Raw genomic sequence first — 15,266 nt, 5'->3', positions numbered from 1 at the left:
GAAAGAGGGTGGTCACTACTGCCAAGGATTCCAGAGAGAGTGCTAGAGGGAGATGGATGGAGAGAGAAAGACAGAGATAGTGTAACTGACAGAGGAAGAGTTACAAAGCCCGTAGGCTGCTGGGACAGAGCCTGCAGCAAGAGGGGGGGCAAGAGGCAGGAGTTGGGGGTATTCAGGTGACCTGTTAGAGTCAAACAAAACAAACGGCACCTCCCCGGAGGCCCAAAGTTTCCAAGGCTCCAGAATGTTGGCTAGTGTTGACTGGTGCCAGATCCCGGCCGGTGACCCAGTTCTGCTCTATTTTCACACTGAGCGGGAGAAACTCAATCTGAATACAGGGAGCGCCAGACATCTCTCCCCCTGCTGCATGTGGACTCTGAGTCCAGTAAGGAATAACAACAGCCATTAGCAGCAGAGCCAAACCATACTCCCACAGCACTATAGTACAGTACAGCCATGGACAGTCAGTCAATATAGCTGGGAGTATTTCAATATGACAAGGGGCTGACAACTGTTGACCATTGTTAGTGTGTGGGCCTCTAGTGGTCAATTGTGGAAATTAGTGTTTAATTATTTTAAATGGTACACATTTTAACCTGAACTTAAAACTTCTTCAGGATCGGTGGGTCCCCCACGGGATGGTTGAGCTAACGTGATTAGCATGAGGTTGTAAGTCACAAGAAAATTCCCCAGGACATAAGCTTTCTGCCAATCAGATATGTCTAAATTCTTGTTAATCTAACTACACTGTCCAACTTAGAGTAGCTATTACAGTGAAATAATATCATGCTATTGTTTGAGGAGAGTGCACAGTTATGAACTTGAAAAGTTGTTAATAAACCATTTAGGCACATTTGGGCAGTCTTGTTAAAAAAAATTGAATGGTTCATTGGATCAGTCTAAAACTTTGCACATACACTGCTGCCATCAAGTGGCCAAAATCTAAATTGTGCCTGGGCTGGAATAATACATTATGGCCTTTCTCTTGCATTTCAAAGGTGATGGTACAAAAACAAAACAAAAAAGTTTTTTTCTTTGTATTTTCTTTTACCAGATCTAATGTGTTATATTCTCCTACATTAATTTCACATTTCCACAAACGTCAAGGTGTTTCCTTTCAAATGGTATCAATAATATGCATATCCTTGCTTCAATGCCTGAGCTACAGGCAATTAGATTTGGGTATGTAATTGTAAGCGAAAATTTGAAAAAAGGGGCGGATCCTGTTAACAATGTCCTCTTTTTTTTCTATTTAACAGTCTTGGTTCCTCTGACATGACCTGTCTGCAAACCAGCGACTAGAATCTTTCTTTACAATTGGGAATTGAAACATGGAAAACAGAAAAATAACCCACAGGAAATTGCCCAACGATCCTTATGTCTCACATAAAAAGTAAAGCAACCCAGGAAATCTTAGCATGATACTAGTAGTGAACTCTGGACCCAATTACCTAAACAGACGGAACCCCCCATTTTTAAGACGGGAGGATCATAGGATTTGGGAGAGGCAGAGGACAAGAAGTCATCTCTCACATCCAGCAAAACACGGCAACACAAAAGAGGAACCTGAAGAGAAAAAAGGTCACATTCTACTTCGGAACAAGGACACATTGTGCAATGGCTGAGAAAAGCAACTATTCAACAGTCAAAAAAACTGATGTAGGAGTGGGGATTGAAATTGAAGGGACATCAAATCACTCTCTTGAAGGCACAAAACACGCCATCATTTAAATGCGGTACGTTCCTCACTGTCAAATCACCCACAAAACAAACCCATTAGGTTCCAGTGAAATACGTAGCAGTCCATGCTACTGTGATGTCTCCCTGTCACTCAACACACTGTCAATTCACCAATATTTCCCAGTCTTATAACCATTGACCTAATTAGCCCCACTACTAACAAGACAGAAACCATGCCAAAACATTTCCTAAAGGTTGCACTACAAGCTGAATTAACACTAATCTCATGTCCACTATTACACCTACATGGCATGGGGGGGAACAGGCTTACCTATGATTGTATTATTATTATTAGTGAAAGAGAAAAAAAATGGATATGAGAAGTCTCAGCCCACAGTTCAGCAACACAAGGCCTCCACTTTAACCAGCATCCCAGCAGAAGAACCCAAACCCAAGTAAAGCAAAATGCCCAGTTCACTCTTGCAAAACTACAACTGTGACAATAATCAAGTGCTAAGTATATCCACTTTCATTTGAATGATGAATGCCATTTGTAACATACATACATATATATATATATACACACACAAACCGGGCCCAAGTGGTGTTATTACGTCTATGACACATGCTATTCACACGTTTCCAGTACACTCTTTTTGCCCCTTGTAGTAGACAACACACATACTTAGTTAAAAACACAGGCCTCTGCTTTAACATCCAGAACTACACAGCTGTAGTAGTAATATTCCCTTTTGCACAGAATTGTTTTATTTTTTGTTTCTTCTCTTATTGGACTTGTCCCTCTGAATTTGTCCGCTTTATAAAATGTTGTGTTTGAATGACAGCACCTTATTGAGAAAAACAGTGGTTGGGAGCGAGACTTCGAGTGGTATTGCCAGGAAGGGTGATTCAGTCAGTGTTCAATACCATGTAGTGAAACAGTGACATTAGGTTGCTGAGGGCCCAGAGCCCACCTCCCTCCCATCTCCCCAAAGTTGACCCTTTTTGTTTACACTCCCAGACTGCCCCTGTTCCAAGAGCAGAGAGCCACGCTGCGGAGCAAAATAATGATGTGACATATTTCTTCCCATGTTTGGGAAGCAGAGCCTGGGTTGAAGTCAGAGGTCATATTGAGATGGCAGGGTGCTATGGTCGCCTCTTTTCCCTGACACGATCTCTGCTCTCCATCCTATCCAGCCTGTTCATTCTGTTCAGTCAGCCCTTATAGATCAAACTGCCCTAAAGATACTTGACCAGACAAAAGTTCAACCTTTTGAAATCAAGAGGGACAAATTAAATGAACACACTTAGCACAGCTCCACTTGACAAACTCGCATGCAAACTGACAGTATAAGTAGCAGTTACAACCACCCAGGCCAGATTGACTGTAAAGGGAAGACGTAACATGGCAATCTCTGAGGAAACCTTTTGTTTTTAATCATTCACTTTTTATTGGAATTCCTAACATTACTACGATTCAGTTTGAAAGTGATCTTTTTTTATTAAGGAACATCAGCTCAAATCACCAACCTCACAAAATAACTGGACTGCCTGGTCATGTACTTCACTGCAGGGAAACAATGTTGCCAGATGGCAACCATCTCATCAGCTTGATAGAGAACTAGCACTGCTGAATAAGAATTATGATGGCTATGGTGATTTCTTTTCTAATCTATGGAAGTGCCTCTGTCCCATTATGCAATTTGTTAAACGTGAATTCAGGTTCTTTTTCTCACATATAAGCTATAGTGAATGGTGGTGAAATGCTATGTCTGGGGAGAAAAACAGTGACCGCTCACTGAATAATTGCAATCTTTATATATATATACACACAAATATTTATAGATATATACATTTTTTTATTTGCAAAATAAGCTCTGTGGCAGTCTAGTTATTTTTTGAAGCATGGCACAGTCAATTGATGCATCTTAAATATCTGATTAGAGCAAAAGTACCAGTCCCTATACACACATCTAATGGCATAAAGTGTCCATGGCAAATACTATAGATAGATGATTTATATAGCAAACAGTAAAGTGACGTGGTCAAGGGAAATAACGGATTCGATTTTGGTTATAATTTTTTTGGGGGGGGAGTATTGTTGTTGAATAAAAATGTATGTGTGTTGATTGAGCCATGTGCAATGCCTTGGGTAGATAAATTGTGTTTGTCTGTTAGAGATTGTTAGAGGGTGTCACGAGAAAAGAGAGGCTAAACCCTCTATTTTTTTGTTTTAAGTCCACTAGCCCCGGGACTCTAAACACGAGGGCAGAGAAAAAAAATCCCAGTCTTTGTAAATTGAAAATGAATTTTCATTTTTTTCCTTATTCATTTAAAAAAATGTATTTGTAATGATTTGTTTTCTAAATCTGGGAGGGCTGAAGGAACAATTTAGCAAAACAAAAATATATATCACTAAATGAAACAGGTGCTTTTTACGAAATAAAGTACATTCAAACTCTTATACATAAAGAACATTTTAGGAAACATGCATTCTATTTCTCTTTTTGTATTTACCAAGGGGGGAGGGGTTCATTATATGAAAAAGTTGTGATAAAAGCATTTTTCTTCAACCTTTATCCCAGAGCAGGAAGATAACTTTTGTTTGATTAGATGGTTATCCTGACAATGGGATGATGAACTAGTGGAAAAGGCCTGACGTAATGGACATCTGGGCCATGTCAGTATCACCAGAGAACCGACTAAAACATGACCTATTTAACAGATGAATTGCAACTTGCATCCAATTTTCTAAACTGTGGACATGTTTAAAACTGGACAACCGAAGTAATCAAGTTTGGAACACAGACAAGATCTTCCCCATTTTGGGAGATGCATCAGAAATGGAATCCATTTTTCTAAGTGTTAGCTCAACCACAAAGTGATTAATAGCATTTGGAGAGATGGGAGGTGTAACGCGAAATACATTTTGGTAGATTTAGTTAATTCCTATCTCAAACCCAAACAAGGCGAGGGAGTGTAAGGTATATTTTGAGCACAGCAAGGATGAGAGCAGGATTAAATCAAAGAAGTGAACCCTTCCCCCTTCCACTCCCAATCCGCAGTGTAAATTATTCTAAATATTTGTTTGGTGTTCTAGTGTTAGAATCAGAGCATCTTAAAGGTTGTCCCTAAAAAGTGCCTTTTGTTCAGACTCCATCTTGTAATCCCGAGTGCCCGTCTCAAAAAAGTCCCCTCCTTCATATTTCTTCTATATCCTCTCCTTCAAGCTTTTCAAAGCAGTATATATAGTACTAAAGGAAATTGGTGTGATTTAGTTATTTTTATTGTTGAATAATTAAGAAAAGCAAAAAAAAATATAAAAAAATATGGCTTGCTTCTCTTCCTGTATCTTGTCTTCTGTCTCTCTTGGACACTGGAGTAGTCTGTAGCTGCGTTACCCTCCTTATCCCTCCCCAAAACCCTTTTCTCTGAATTGAGGGGTAAAAAAAGCTAAACTTTGTCTGAGCAGAATGCAGTTAGCTCACATGTTATTCTTGTTTGTACGCTTCACATTGTATACCATACCGATCTCTTCAACTTCTCCATTGAACAGTTAATGTAAGTGAACAAGTTACACCGGTGGGCTCTTGGGGTGTGGCGAGGAGAGGGTCTGTGAGGGCGCCTAGTTTTTCAGTGGGATGTATTTGATGACATATCACGTGGAGATAAAATACATCTCGGAATATCCCTCTGAATGGGCAAGGGGGCTGCATGGCAACTGGGGTAGAATAGGCAGGTTTGGTTAATTCTTGTTAACCATTTTTTTTTTACAGAATTGAGTTTCGTATCTTATGCAGCAATGCTACATTGAGACCGTTTAATAATGCACCTTTCTAGAGGTTGTATGAGACCAGCTATTAAAACAAGTGAAAAAGGATGTGAAATTACTAAGCGTTCTTATAACTGAATGGTTCCATCCCACGTAGACTGGCAGGCTCAGATCCACAATCAAGAGAACCGTTGCACCCATTTACTAGAACCCCAAATGAACAGTGAGAACAATTACAGACTAAAGTCATATGTAGTAGACCGTTAAAGCACCTTGAAATTCCACCAGCAAAATCAAGAGCAGGCTTGATAGAGGGCCTACTTGTTTCCTACAAGAATATGCATGTTTTTATTGTAAGTGATTGAAGCCAGCAGCAGTATTAGCCCTGACAATTAAAGCGCCCCAGTCGAGAAGCGAGTGACAGGTTTCAGTGTGTGCTTTGCTTGGGCAGAACGTTAGTCCCTAGCCATCTTTCCCTGCAGCACCAGAGTTCTGTCTCTCCCTGGCCACCCATCTTTTTATTTTCCTTCGGGTTTGTTTTTAAAAGTGCGTAGGGCCATGTTTAGTGTTGTGTAGAGTGAACCCCCAGCTGGCCTTGCCCCGCACCCCCCTCAGTGCAGCTTCCCTCCCTCAGGAATACACCTCCCAGAGCCCATGGTGAAATGCATGTGTTAATTACAGTTTCTTTTCCATAATAATAAAAACAGTTTGAAAAGAGCAACACTTGAATAAAAGGATGTTTTTGACTGTAACTCACCTGTTTCTGTCTGCTTATTTTCAGATTGCTATTTGATTGGGTAGGTGGTTTGCCTGTGCTGGGGATGAGAACCCTAGAGTTGCATCATGTTATAGAGTGGGGTAAGAGGCCAAAATTAGTTTCACTGTTTATCAGAAAATCTACTTACCGATACTGATAATGGAGGGTCAAATCCACAGGAGTAGCACTACTCATTCCCACATGACACTGAAATGCCTGGACTTGAACCGGAGTGTGTATAAATTACATTTCCTGTAATACTTTGTATTCCATAAGATCAAGTTGAGTTTCATTTCAGTTGGCCTCATTCATTGTCCAGACCAAGAATGTGGTGCATACAGAAGTGTTTGGCATGAAATAAAAAATACGAAGCCATGACATATTATTGATGTTTAATGAAGCTGAGCATTGAAGCGGATCATGTTGATGCTGTAAAATGCCAGTGTCAGTAAAAGCCATGTTCACAAAAACAGATGCAGTCAAACATATTGTCATGATCACTATTCCTTTAAAATAAGTTGAGATTGAAAACTTTGTCCACATGTGTATTTGTTTCAAAGGTCCAATAAATACATCAAAACGGAAATGTTTCACTTAAGTTAAAAATGACATGAACTAAATGCACAATGAATTTGGTTTGAGTGTAATTGATCTTACTTGTGGCAAGTTGAAGGTGCCTGCAGGGTAAAAATAGCCATTCAACCAGTTTCGAAAAGAGAAAACAGGATATTCTTTGCAAGGGAGCCAATACATTTGAATGCATCTGTTCAATCCAAACTCATACAAGCTTGTCTCTTCACAGACCCATTCAACTCCTGCCATGTTAAGTTAAAGAGAAAACATACCTTGATAAGTGAATATTCATAAAACCACACATTTCTTGGTACCCTGTTCCCTCAGAAAACCCACAATAGCAACATCTCAAAACACTGAGAATCCTTAGTGTAATAAGGCATGTCAACCAAGCCTCATGTTTTACTATCGGAGTTGGAAACAGGTGGTTAAAGCTAGGTGATAGCCGGTTTAAACTTCAGATTCACCTCATCACTAAAGACTGTTGAATAGGCTCATTCAGGCTGTGGATGATGACAATTATTGGCTATGACTGGGTCCTGGTTTAATAAAGACTTCATGTGGACCCTTGTTCCTACTGGACATTTTGGGCTCTATTCAATCCGTAGTGCTGAATATCTGCTTTATAGCGCTATTGACAATTTAAAGGCAATGTTCCCACGGTCGCGGAGACTGCATGTCGGCTCAACAGGAAATTACCCGTACATTTTTACACGATACGGGTTGAATCCAGCCCTTAGTGTCTCAAGACCAGCTGGTCCCGTTGTATTTGAGCTGCCCTTCGTGTGTACTATTAATCAGATCCTATGAGAAAGGTGGTGTGTCTACTCCTCAGCCTTGGGAAAGAGGTAAGTGAGTAACTCCAGTATCCCAGGACTTGTCCCTGCCATCTCTCTCTTCCCCTCTTCAGAGGATTATATGTAAAGGTAAGGTCAGAGTTGGTCAGCTCATCAGAGACGTAACACTAGAGAGGACTGTGAACCCTTCAACAAAACCTCATTTTCAGACAAATCCACACAGTAATGTACCTGTACGGTTCTGTGAGCATACACACATCCAATAGTCATTTTGGTTGTTCTATACCACTCGATTTACTCAGGATGTTGAGCATTTCCACAGCTAGAGAGATCATGGATATCTGAGTGAAAACTAAAAGCTCTAGCTTTGAGGTGTAGTGAGGGGACCTCATATATAATTTAGCCTGGCCACTGGTGAAATGTACTTGCCTATATGACAATACCATGGGATGAGATGTGTTTTGCTATGTGGTTGGTTTTTGAATGGCAAAGGAAATGTGAGGGACTGGTGCAATCAAGTGAACAGACCACAAGCGGACTCTTCATGACCGTCAGTTTAGTTTCCCTTTCCCCTCTTGCCTCAATACACCAACATTGTAGAAGTGCATCAAGGAGAATGTGCTTCCATTACATCCAGCTACAGCATTAACAAGCTTAGATATGCATATCAATGACTTTGCACCTTAATTGAATGGCATCCACCTGTACACACAGACATGTACACACACACACACACACGCGCGCTGCAAACCCTTCAGCCCCCTCCCTCCCGTTCCCAAAGCTCTTCTAAAATCTCAATATATATCTGCCCTAAACAAATCCCACACATTCCATTGGAATTCAAGTGGATTTCATTATTCCTCTTTCACCCTTAGATCAACATATACTTTGTGTAGCTTGTAAGACCCTCCCCCCCTCTGAAATGACCTGAAGATCGTTGCTCTACAGTGGGGTGAAGTCCTTGTGCTTGCCTGGAGAGGAGGGCAGGCCAGCGCCTCTCATTCATCCTCAAAGCCCTGGTTCAGGAGGAAGTTGGCAGCTAGGTTCTCGTTCTTTTCACAGGCAAAGTAGGCCTGGATCACCAGCGCCTCGGGGAAACCCAACGCTTTTAACTGAGACAGGAGAAGAAAAAAACATAACATTACTATTTCTCACCAGAAAGGTCACAATGTATGCATTTCTTGTCATTTGAAGCCATCTTATGCCCTAAACAGTGCATTGAGTGGTCTTTAGCTCCCCTCACCCTCTCGATGGCTTCCTTCTCCTGAGGCGTGACCTGAATGTAGTTGACTGGAGCTCCCTCCTCCACTGCAGCACCCAGGTCCCCCACCTCAGGCACGTCTCCTACCTCCCCCGCCGGCTCATTCAGCATCTGGATGAACAGCTCCTGGTACTGGCTGATTTGCTGTTGTTGAGTTTTATCAATAGGGAAAGATAGGTAGACAGCAATCAGCAACAAGCAGAACATACATTGTGAAATCACAAAACCTGGGAGGTGTCACTATAGGGAGTGTGTGATGCAAGCTAGTATGAGTGGTGGTGCCATCAGTGTGTAGTGCATGGTATATGTGTGTTACCTGTAGGAGCTGTGGGTTCTCCCGACCCAGCTGTTGGAGCAGAGCTGGCAGCAGTGAGGGGTTCTGCTGGATCACCTGCCTCATGCTCTGGAACTGAGGCTGGGAACGCAGGAACTCCAGAGGGTTTTCTCCTGCAACACACACAGAATGTTTACGGAAGAGAACATGTTGATATAGATACAACACCTACTAGGGAAAATGCACATAAACCATTCCCATCTTTCCAACAATCTGATATGCAGTGCATTTGGAAAGTATTCAGACCACTTGACTTTTTCCACGTTATCTTACAGCCGTATTCTAAAATGGATTAAATAAATGTTTTCCTCATCAATCTCCACAGAATACCTCATAATGACAAAGTGAAAACAAGTTTTAGATTTTTTTTTACAAATCATTTTTCAGACCCTTAGCTATGAGACTTGAAATTGAGCTCAGGTGCATCCTGTTTCCATGGATCATCCTTGATGTTTCTACAACTTGATTGGAAAGGCACACACCTGTCTATATAAGGTCCCACAGTTGACAGTGCATGTCAGAGCAAAAACCAAGCCATGACGTCGAAGGAATTGTCCGTAGAGCTCCGAGACAGGATTGTGTCGAGGCACAGATCTGGGAAAGAGTACCAAACAAGTTCTGCAGCATTGAAGGTCCCCAAGAACACAGTGTCCTCCATCATTCTTAAATGGATTAAGTTTTGAACCACCAAGACTCTTCCTAGAGCTAGCCGCCTGGCCAAACTGAGTAATCGGGGGAGAAGGGCCTTGGTCAGGGAGGTGACTAAGAAACCGATGGCCACTGACAGAGCTCCAGAGTTCCTCTGTGGAGATGGGAGAATCTTCCAGAAGGACAACCATCTCTGCAGCATTCCACCAATCAGGCATTTATGGGAGAGTGTCCAGACGGAAGCCACACCTCAGTAAAAGGCACACGACAGCCCACTTGGAGTTTGCCAAAAGGCACCTAAAGGACTCTCAGACCATGAGAAACAAGATTCTCTGGTCTGATGAAACCAAGATTAAGTCATATCATGTCACTTTAACCATATCTACATGTACATACTACCTCAATTAGCCTGACTAAACGGTGTCTATGTAGCCTCACTACTTTTATGGCCTCGCTACTGTATATAGCCTGTCTTTTTACTGTTGTTTTATTTCTTTACCTACCTATTGTTCACCTAATACCTGTTTTGCACTATTGGTTAGAGCCTGTAAGTAATCATTTCACTGTAAGGTCTACACCTGTTGTATTCAGCACACGTGACAAATAAACTTTGATTTGAAGATTGAACTCTTTGGCCTGAATGCCAAGCGTCACGTCTGGAGGAAACCTGGTACCATCCCTACGGTGAAGCATGGTGGTGGCAGCATCATGCTGTGGGGATGTTTTTCAGCGGCAGGGACTGGGAGACTAGTAAAGAGAAAGATGAACAGAGCAAAGTAGAGAGATCCTTGATGAAGAGCGCTCTGGAGCAGGTTAGGACCTCAGGACTGGGGTGAAGGTTCACCTTCCAACAAGATAACGACCCTAGCATCATACCCAAGACGACTTGAGGCTGTAATCGCTGCAAAAGGTGCTTCAACAAAGTTCTGAGTAAAGGGTCTGAATATTTATGTAAATGGTATCTTTTTATTGTATTTATTAAAATCCTGTTTTTGCTTTGCTGTGGAAAAAGTAAAGTGGTCTGAAAACATTTCCAGAATGCACTGTACAGTAGATGTAATACTATAGCAGAGATATAGGCAGATGGACTCACCATCAGCTACAGTAGGGGTCTCTGTGCGGGCAGATGCAGGAAGCTGTGCTGGGGGATTAGTCTCTTGGACCGGACTGCTAGGAATGCCCTGGAAACACACAGCAGCACATACTCTCACACACACAGTACTAACGGACAGGCTGGTTCTAAACTGAGGATACATATAAAACTATTTTATAGCGTCACTGTGCTGTAATAGTGTTTTTGGTAAAAATGTAGTACACCAGTGTTAAACTGTATTCTGAAAGCTGATGTCACACAGTGCTGGTGTAATTTTGCTGAGTCATTGTACATGCTGCCATGTTAAAGTTTCATCAAATATGGTGCCACGCTGTATAGTGTAATTTCGCATTCATGGTCTTTTTTGGGGCTATTGTTCAGTGTCATTTTGCAGAGTCATGGTGTATGGTGCCTGGTTGCACAGTATTGTGTATGCTAGGTAGTTGTGTGGTGTGTTGACGGTTCTCACAGTGAGGAGGTACTCCACAGCCCGATGGGGGTTGTTGAAGCTGGCCCGGAGAGCAGCTACCACTCTCTCCCTCTCATAACCCATAGACATTATCTCTGTCAGCATGGTCTCATACTCCGCTCCTGTCACTGACCAAAATAAACAAGTTGTTAACCATCTACCCGAGTTACAATGGACAATATTTACACCCATGAACACATAGCTGCTAGAAGGCATATTACAAATCCCCATGCTATCATCAATCTAGCAACACAGCAGATACATTCCACACTGACACATTCACATAGCCAGGTCGAAGTCCATCACTCACCCAAGGCAGAGGAGGCATCTCCCCCCTGAACCTCCATACTGGGGTCGGAGCTGCAAACAGAACGACAGGGTCAAAAATACAGTCAACCCATTCAAAAACATTCAGTGGTATATTCTGCTGCCAATGACTGGAACGAACTGCAAAATTCTCTAAAGCTGGAGACTTATCTCCCTCACAAGCTTTAAGCACCAGCTGTCAGAGCAGCTCGCAGATCACTGCATCTGTACATAGCCCATCTGTAAATAGCCCATCCAACTACCTCATCCCCATACTGTATTTATTTATCTTGCTCCTTTGCACCCCAGTATCTCTACTTGCATATTAATCTTCTGCACATTCTACCATTCCAGTGTTGAATTGCCATATTGTAATTACTTTGCCACCATGGCCTATGTATTGCCTTACCTCTCTGTTGTTGCATGTGTCTAACTGCTTTGCTTTATCTTGGTCAGGTCGCAGTTGCAAATGAGACCTTGTTATCAAATAGCCTACCTGGTTAAATTAAAAATAAAAAAATTGTGGCCGTAAATAATATGCCATTTAGCAAACGCTTTTGTCCAAAGCAACTTAGTCATGCGTGCATACATTTTACGTATGGGTAGTCTCGGGAAATTAACCCACTATCCTTGAGTTGCAAACACCATGCTCTACCAACTGAGCTACAGGGACTACAGGGGGTGTATTCAGTAATATGAAAAAATTAAGAAATGTTCAATGATGTTTAGTTCATATTTGTCCGACACAAAATGTGTCTATGTTAAGAGTTATGTAACACTCTACCCTCCTGAACAGGCCTCAAGCTTACTTTTTTACTCTCTCCAATTTGGCAGACTGTCTGCCATTTTTATTTTTTTTAAATTTTATTTCAACTTTATTTAACCAGGTAGGCTAGTTGAGAACAAGTTCTCATTTACAACTGCGACCTGGCCAAGATAAAGCATAGCAGTGTGAACAGACAACACAGAGTTACACATGGAGTAAACAATTAACAAGTCAATAACACAGTAGGAAAAAAAAGAGAGTCTATATACATTGTGTGCAAAAGGCATGAGGAGGTAGGCGAATAATTACAATTTTGCAGATTAACACTGGAGTGATAAATGATCAGATGGTCATGTACAGGTAGAGATACTGGTGTGCAAAAGAGCAGAAAAGTAAATAAATATAAACAGTATGGGGATGAGGTAGGTAAAATTGGGTGGGCTATTTACAGATAGACTATGTACAGCTGCAGCGATCGGTTAGCTGCTCAGATAGCAGATGTTTGAAGTTGGTGAGGGAGATAAAAGTCTCCCAACTTCAGCGATTTTTGCAATTCGTTCCAGTCACAGGCAGCAGAGAACTGGAACGAAAGGCGGCCAAATGAGGTGTTGGCTTTAGGGATGATCAGTGAGATACACCTGCTGGAGCGCGTGCTACGGGTGGGTGTTGCCATCGTGACCAGTGAACTGAGATAAGGCGGAGCTTTACCTAGCATGGACTTGTAGATGACCTGGAGCCAGTGGGTCTGGCGACGAATATGTAGCGAGGGCCAGCCGACTAGAGCATACAGGTCACAGTGGTGGGTGGTATAAGGTGCTTTGGTAACAAAACGGATGGCACTGTGATAAACTGCATCCAGTTTGCTGAGTAGAGTATTGGAAGCTATTTTGTAGATGACATCGCCGAAGTCGAGGATCGGTAGGATAGTCACTTTTACTAGGGTACGTTTGGCGGCGTGAGTGAAGGTCTGCCTACCTGGCTGGAGCTGGGGGCTCTGCGACTGTAGGTGTGGGCTCCTCTGGGGGGATAGGGATGGCTGCAGGGGCCGGGCCCGCAGATGACCCAGAGTCTTGGACAGGGGCCTTGGGTCCTTCTGAGGAAGGTGTTGATGCAGCTGTGGCAGACTTTGCCTAGTTCCAGAGGAGATATAAACAGGCTATTACTGTTATCTATGCAGACAATCATGTAACCGTCCTCCCCAGGTGGGTGCATCTCATTAAGAGTCCAAGTAAAATGTATTAGGGAAATGTACCTTCGATACCATAACTACAACGAAATTCTTCTCGTCAATTTTGTAGTCTTTAATAGGCGTGTCATCTTGCAGGATTTTGCCAGCATATATGAGCTTTTGTCCAGACACTGGGAAGTTATCTTTTCCCCTCTCTGCTTCTATCTTCTCCTTCAGTGCCTTCACCTGTAGAAACCAAAAAGAAGCTTTTCAGCCTTGCTTTAATTGTTAAACACAGTGCAACCCAAAAGTTGCTCGCTAACACTGACTTTAAAATTGCACAACTTTTTACATTGCGGTTTACCTTACATTATGTAGCTAGCTAGATAGTTATTTTCACTCTTTATGACCTAGCTAGTCTGCTAAAATATTGCTAATTTATCGTCCAAATGGACATGCATCATCAATAACTAAAATAGATAACGTAGCTAGCTAGTAATATGGCTGTCTAGCTAACGCTAGATAGTTAACTAAAGCTGACATTGACGTGGTGAGGGATAACTAACGTTAGCTAGTCATGTAGCAAACTAGCTGATGTTTTAGCGGATAATAACTTACCTAGCTAGCTAATAATGAGACTCAACATTGGATTAGCAAATTGACACACATTAGCTTGCAAGCTAACTAGCTCAGAGCTAGCTAGTTAGCTAATGCTAGGGGTGTCAATAACATCTAGCTAGCTAGCGTTAGCCTATGTATATTGTATTATCCGAATTTATAATCTGGGACCAATTCATTTGGTGTTTCGTGCAAATAACAAAAATGATAGTTAGCCAAACGGGTTAGATAAAACGCACACAGCTGGCATTATTATGAACAAATGGGCACTTACCGTTTGATCTGGGTCTATGTCGATTTGAATGGTCTGCTGTTGCAGTGTCTTTAATGTGATTTGCATTGTTGCGGTAGCTAACGCTGTTTCGCCCTTGCGCTTAAATTACAGCTGTTTTAAAATATTCATAAGTAAAACAGAAATTACATTTAACCACAAGTTCAAGCAAGATCATATTTATCCATGACCATGAGATGTGTCCATGAGCACTCAGCAAATCGCCATCTTTGATGACACCAAACTCAGAAGTAGGTGTAACGGTTTGCTGCCCAATTTGCAGCATCGAGCGCTCTCCGAGTCTGAGAGCTACAACCACTAACTGGTCAATCAAATGAAAATCCCGGTGTAATCACACACCATCGGTGCCAGTTTATCCAGGTGGTAGTAGGATCTACAATCAACTCTGCGAGAACAAATGATGCTTTGCATTTATGTCATGATCTGTTGACAGTTGTGACTGGTGTGGTAGCGACCAACTGGGTTTACAGAACAGCAAATATACAACAAATGTACTAACGTTAGTCTTTTTGTTTAGTTTACAGTCACTAGGAAGAGTGGCACCTTTTCAATGAGGTACGGTCAGAGATTAATAGATCCATCTGTGTTAAGGTGCTCCTAACAGTATACGCTGATGAAGACAGCTTGTCGGTCAGAAAGGTTGGATATTAGGTTATTAAATTATTGAGTCTGCGCTAGAGTGTGCAGCTCTACTCATAACAACCATTGCAAAGCTACGTTCGATCTGTATCA

At 41.9% G+C, this 15,266-nt stretch overlaps 2 protein-coding genes across 17 annotated transcripts in view; one reads left to right on the top strand and one right to left on the bottom strand.

The window, feature by feature from the left end:
* LOC115125244 (nuclear factor 1 X-type-like) overlaps positions 1-6,204 on the top strand; it is a 162,425-nt gene extending 156,221 nt beyond the window's left edge. For all 15 annotated transcript variants that reach the window (XM_065006573.1, XM_065006577.1, XM_065006581.1 and 12 more), the window contains one exon: positions 1,260-6,204. In XM_065006573.1, the coding sequence (XP_064862645.1) occupies positions 1,260-1,274 (15 nt within the window). In that variant the 3' untranslated portion in view covers positions 1,275-6,204. The remainder of the gene's footprint in view (positions 1-1,259) is intronic.
* Positions 6,205-6,584: 380 nt separating this feature from the next.
* LOC115125243 (UV excision repair protein RAD23 homolog A-like) lies at positions 6,585-14,776 on the bottom strand. 2 transcript variants are annotated; one of them, XM_029654750.2, is made up of 9 exons: positions 14,517-14,776; positions 13,709-13,870; positions 13,432-13,586; positions 11,695-11,744; positions 11,385-11,512; positions 10,916-11,003; positions 9,157-9,287; positions 8,823-8,984; positions 6,585-8,691 (listed from the first exon to the last, which is right to left on the bottom strand). In XM_029654750.2, exons 1-9 carry the CDS (start codon positions 14,580-14,582, stop codon positions 8,578-8,580), a joined length of 1,056 nt encoding a protein of 351 aa, XP_029510610.1. In that variant the 5' UTR covers positions 14,583-14,776; the 3' UTR covers positions 6,585-8,577. The 2 variants fall into 2 exon arrangements, with proteins under 2 accessions (XP_029510610.1, XP_029510611.1); XM_029654751.2 differs by having other exon boundaries at positions 11,385-11,506.
* Between the last annotated feature and the right edge of the window lie 490 nt (positions 14,777-15,266).

The sequence above is a fragment of the Oncorhynchus nerka genome, linkage group LG21 (assembly GCF_034236695.1).
Source record: "Oncorhynchus nerka isolate Pitt River linkage group LG21, Oner_Uvic_2.0, whole genome shotgun sequence".
In the NCBI taxonomy this organism is placed as follows: Eukaryota; Metazoa; Chordata; class Actinopteri; order Salmoniformes; family Salmonidae; genus Oncorhynchus; species Oncorhynchus nerka.
Note: the sequence above shows the minus strand (reverse complement) of the source record. Positions and strands in the feature narration are given on the sequence as shown.

Bases quoted from the DNA above. Each gene is read 5' to 3' on its own strand.
- LOC115125243 (XM_029654750.2), bottom strand. From the start codon at position 14,582: ATGCAAATCACATTAAAGACACTGCAACAGCAGACCATTCAAATCGAC. The intron at 13,587-13,708 runs GTACATTTCCCT...CTCTGGAACTAG, and splicing joins TTGTAGTTATGGTATCGAAG to GCAAAGTCTGCCACAGCTGC. The intron at 11,513-11,694 runs GTGAGTGATGGA...TATTTTGGTCAG, and splicing joins AGATGCCTCCTCTGCCTTGG to TGACAGGAGCGGAGTATGAG.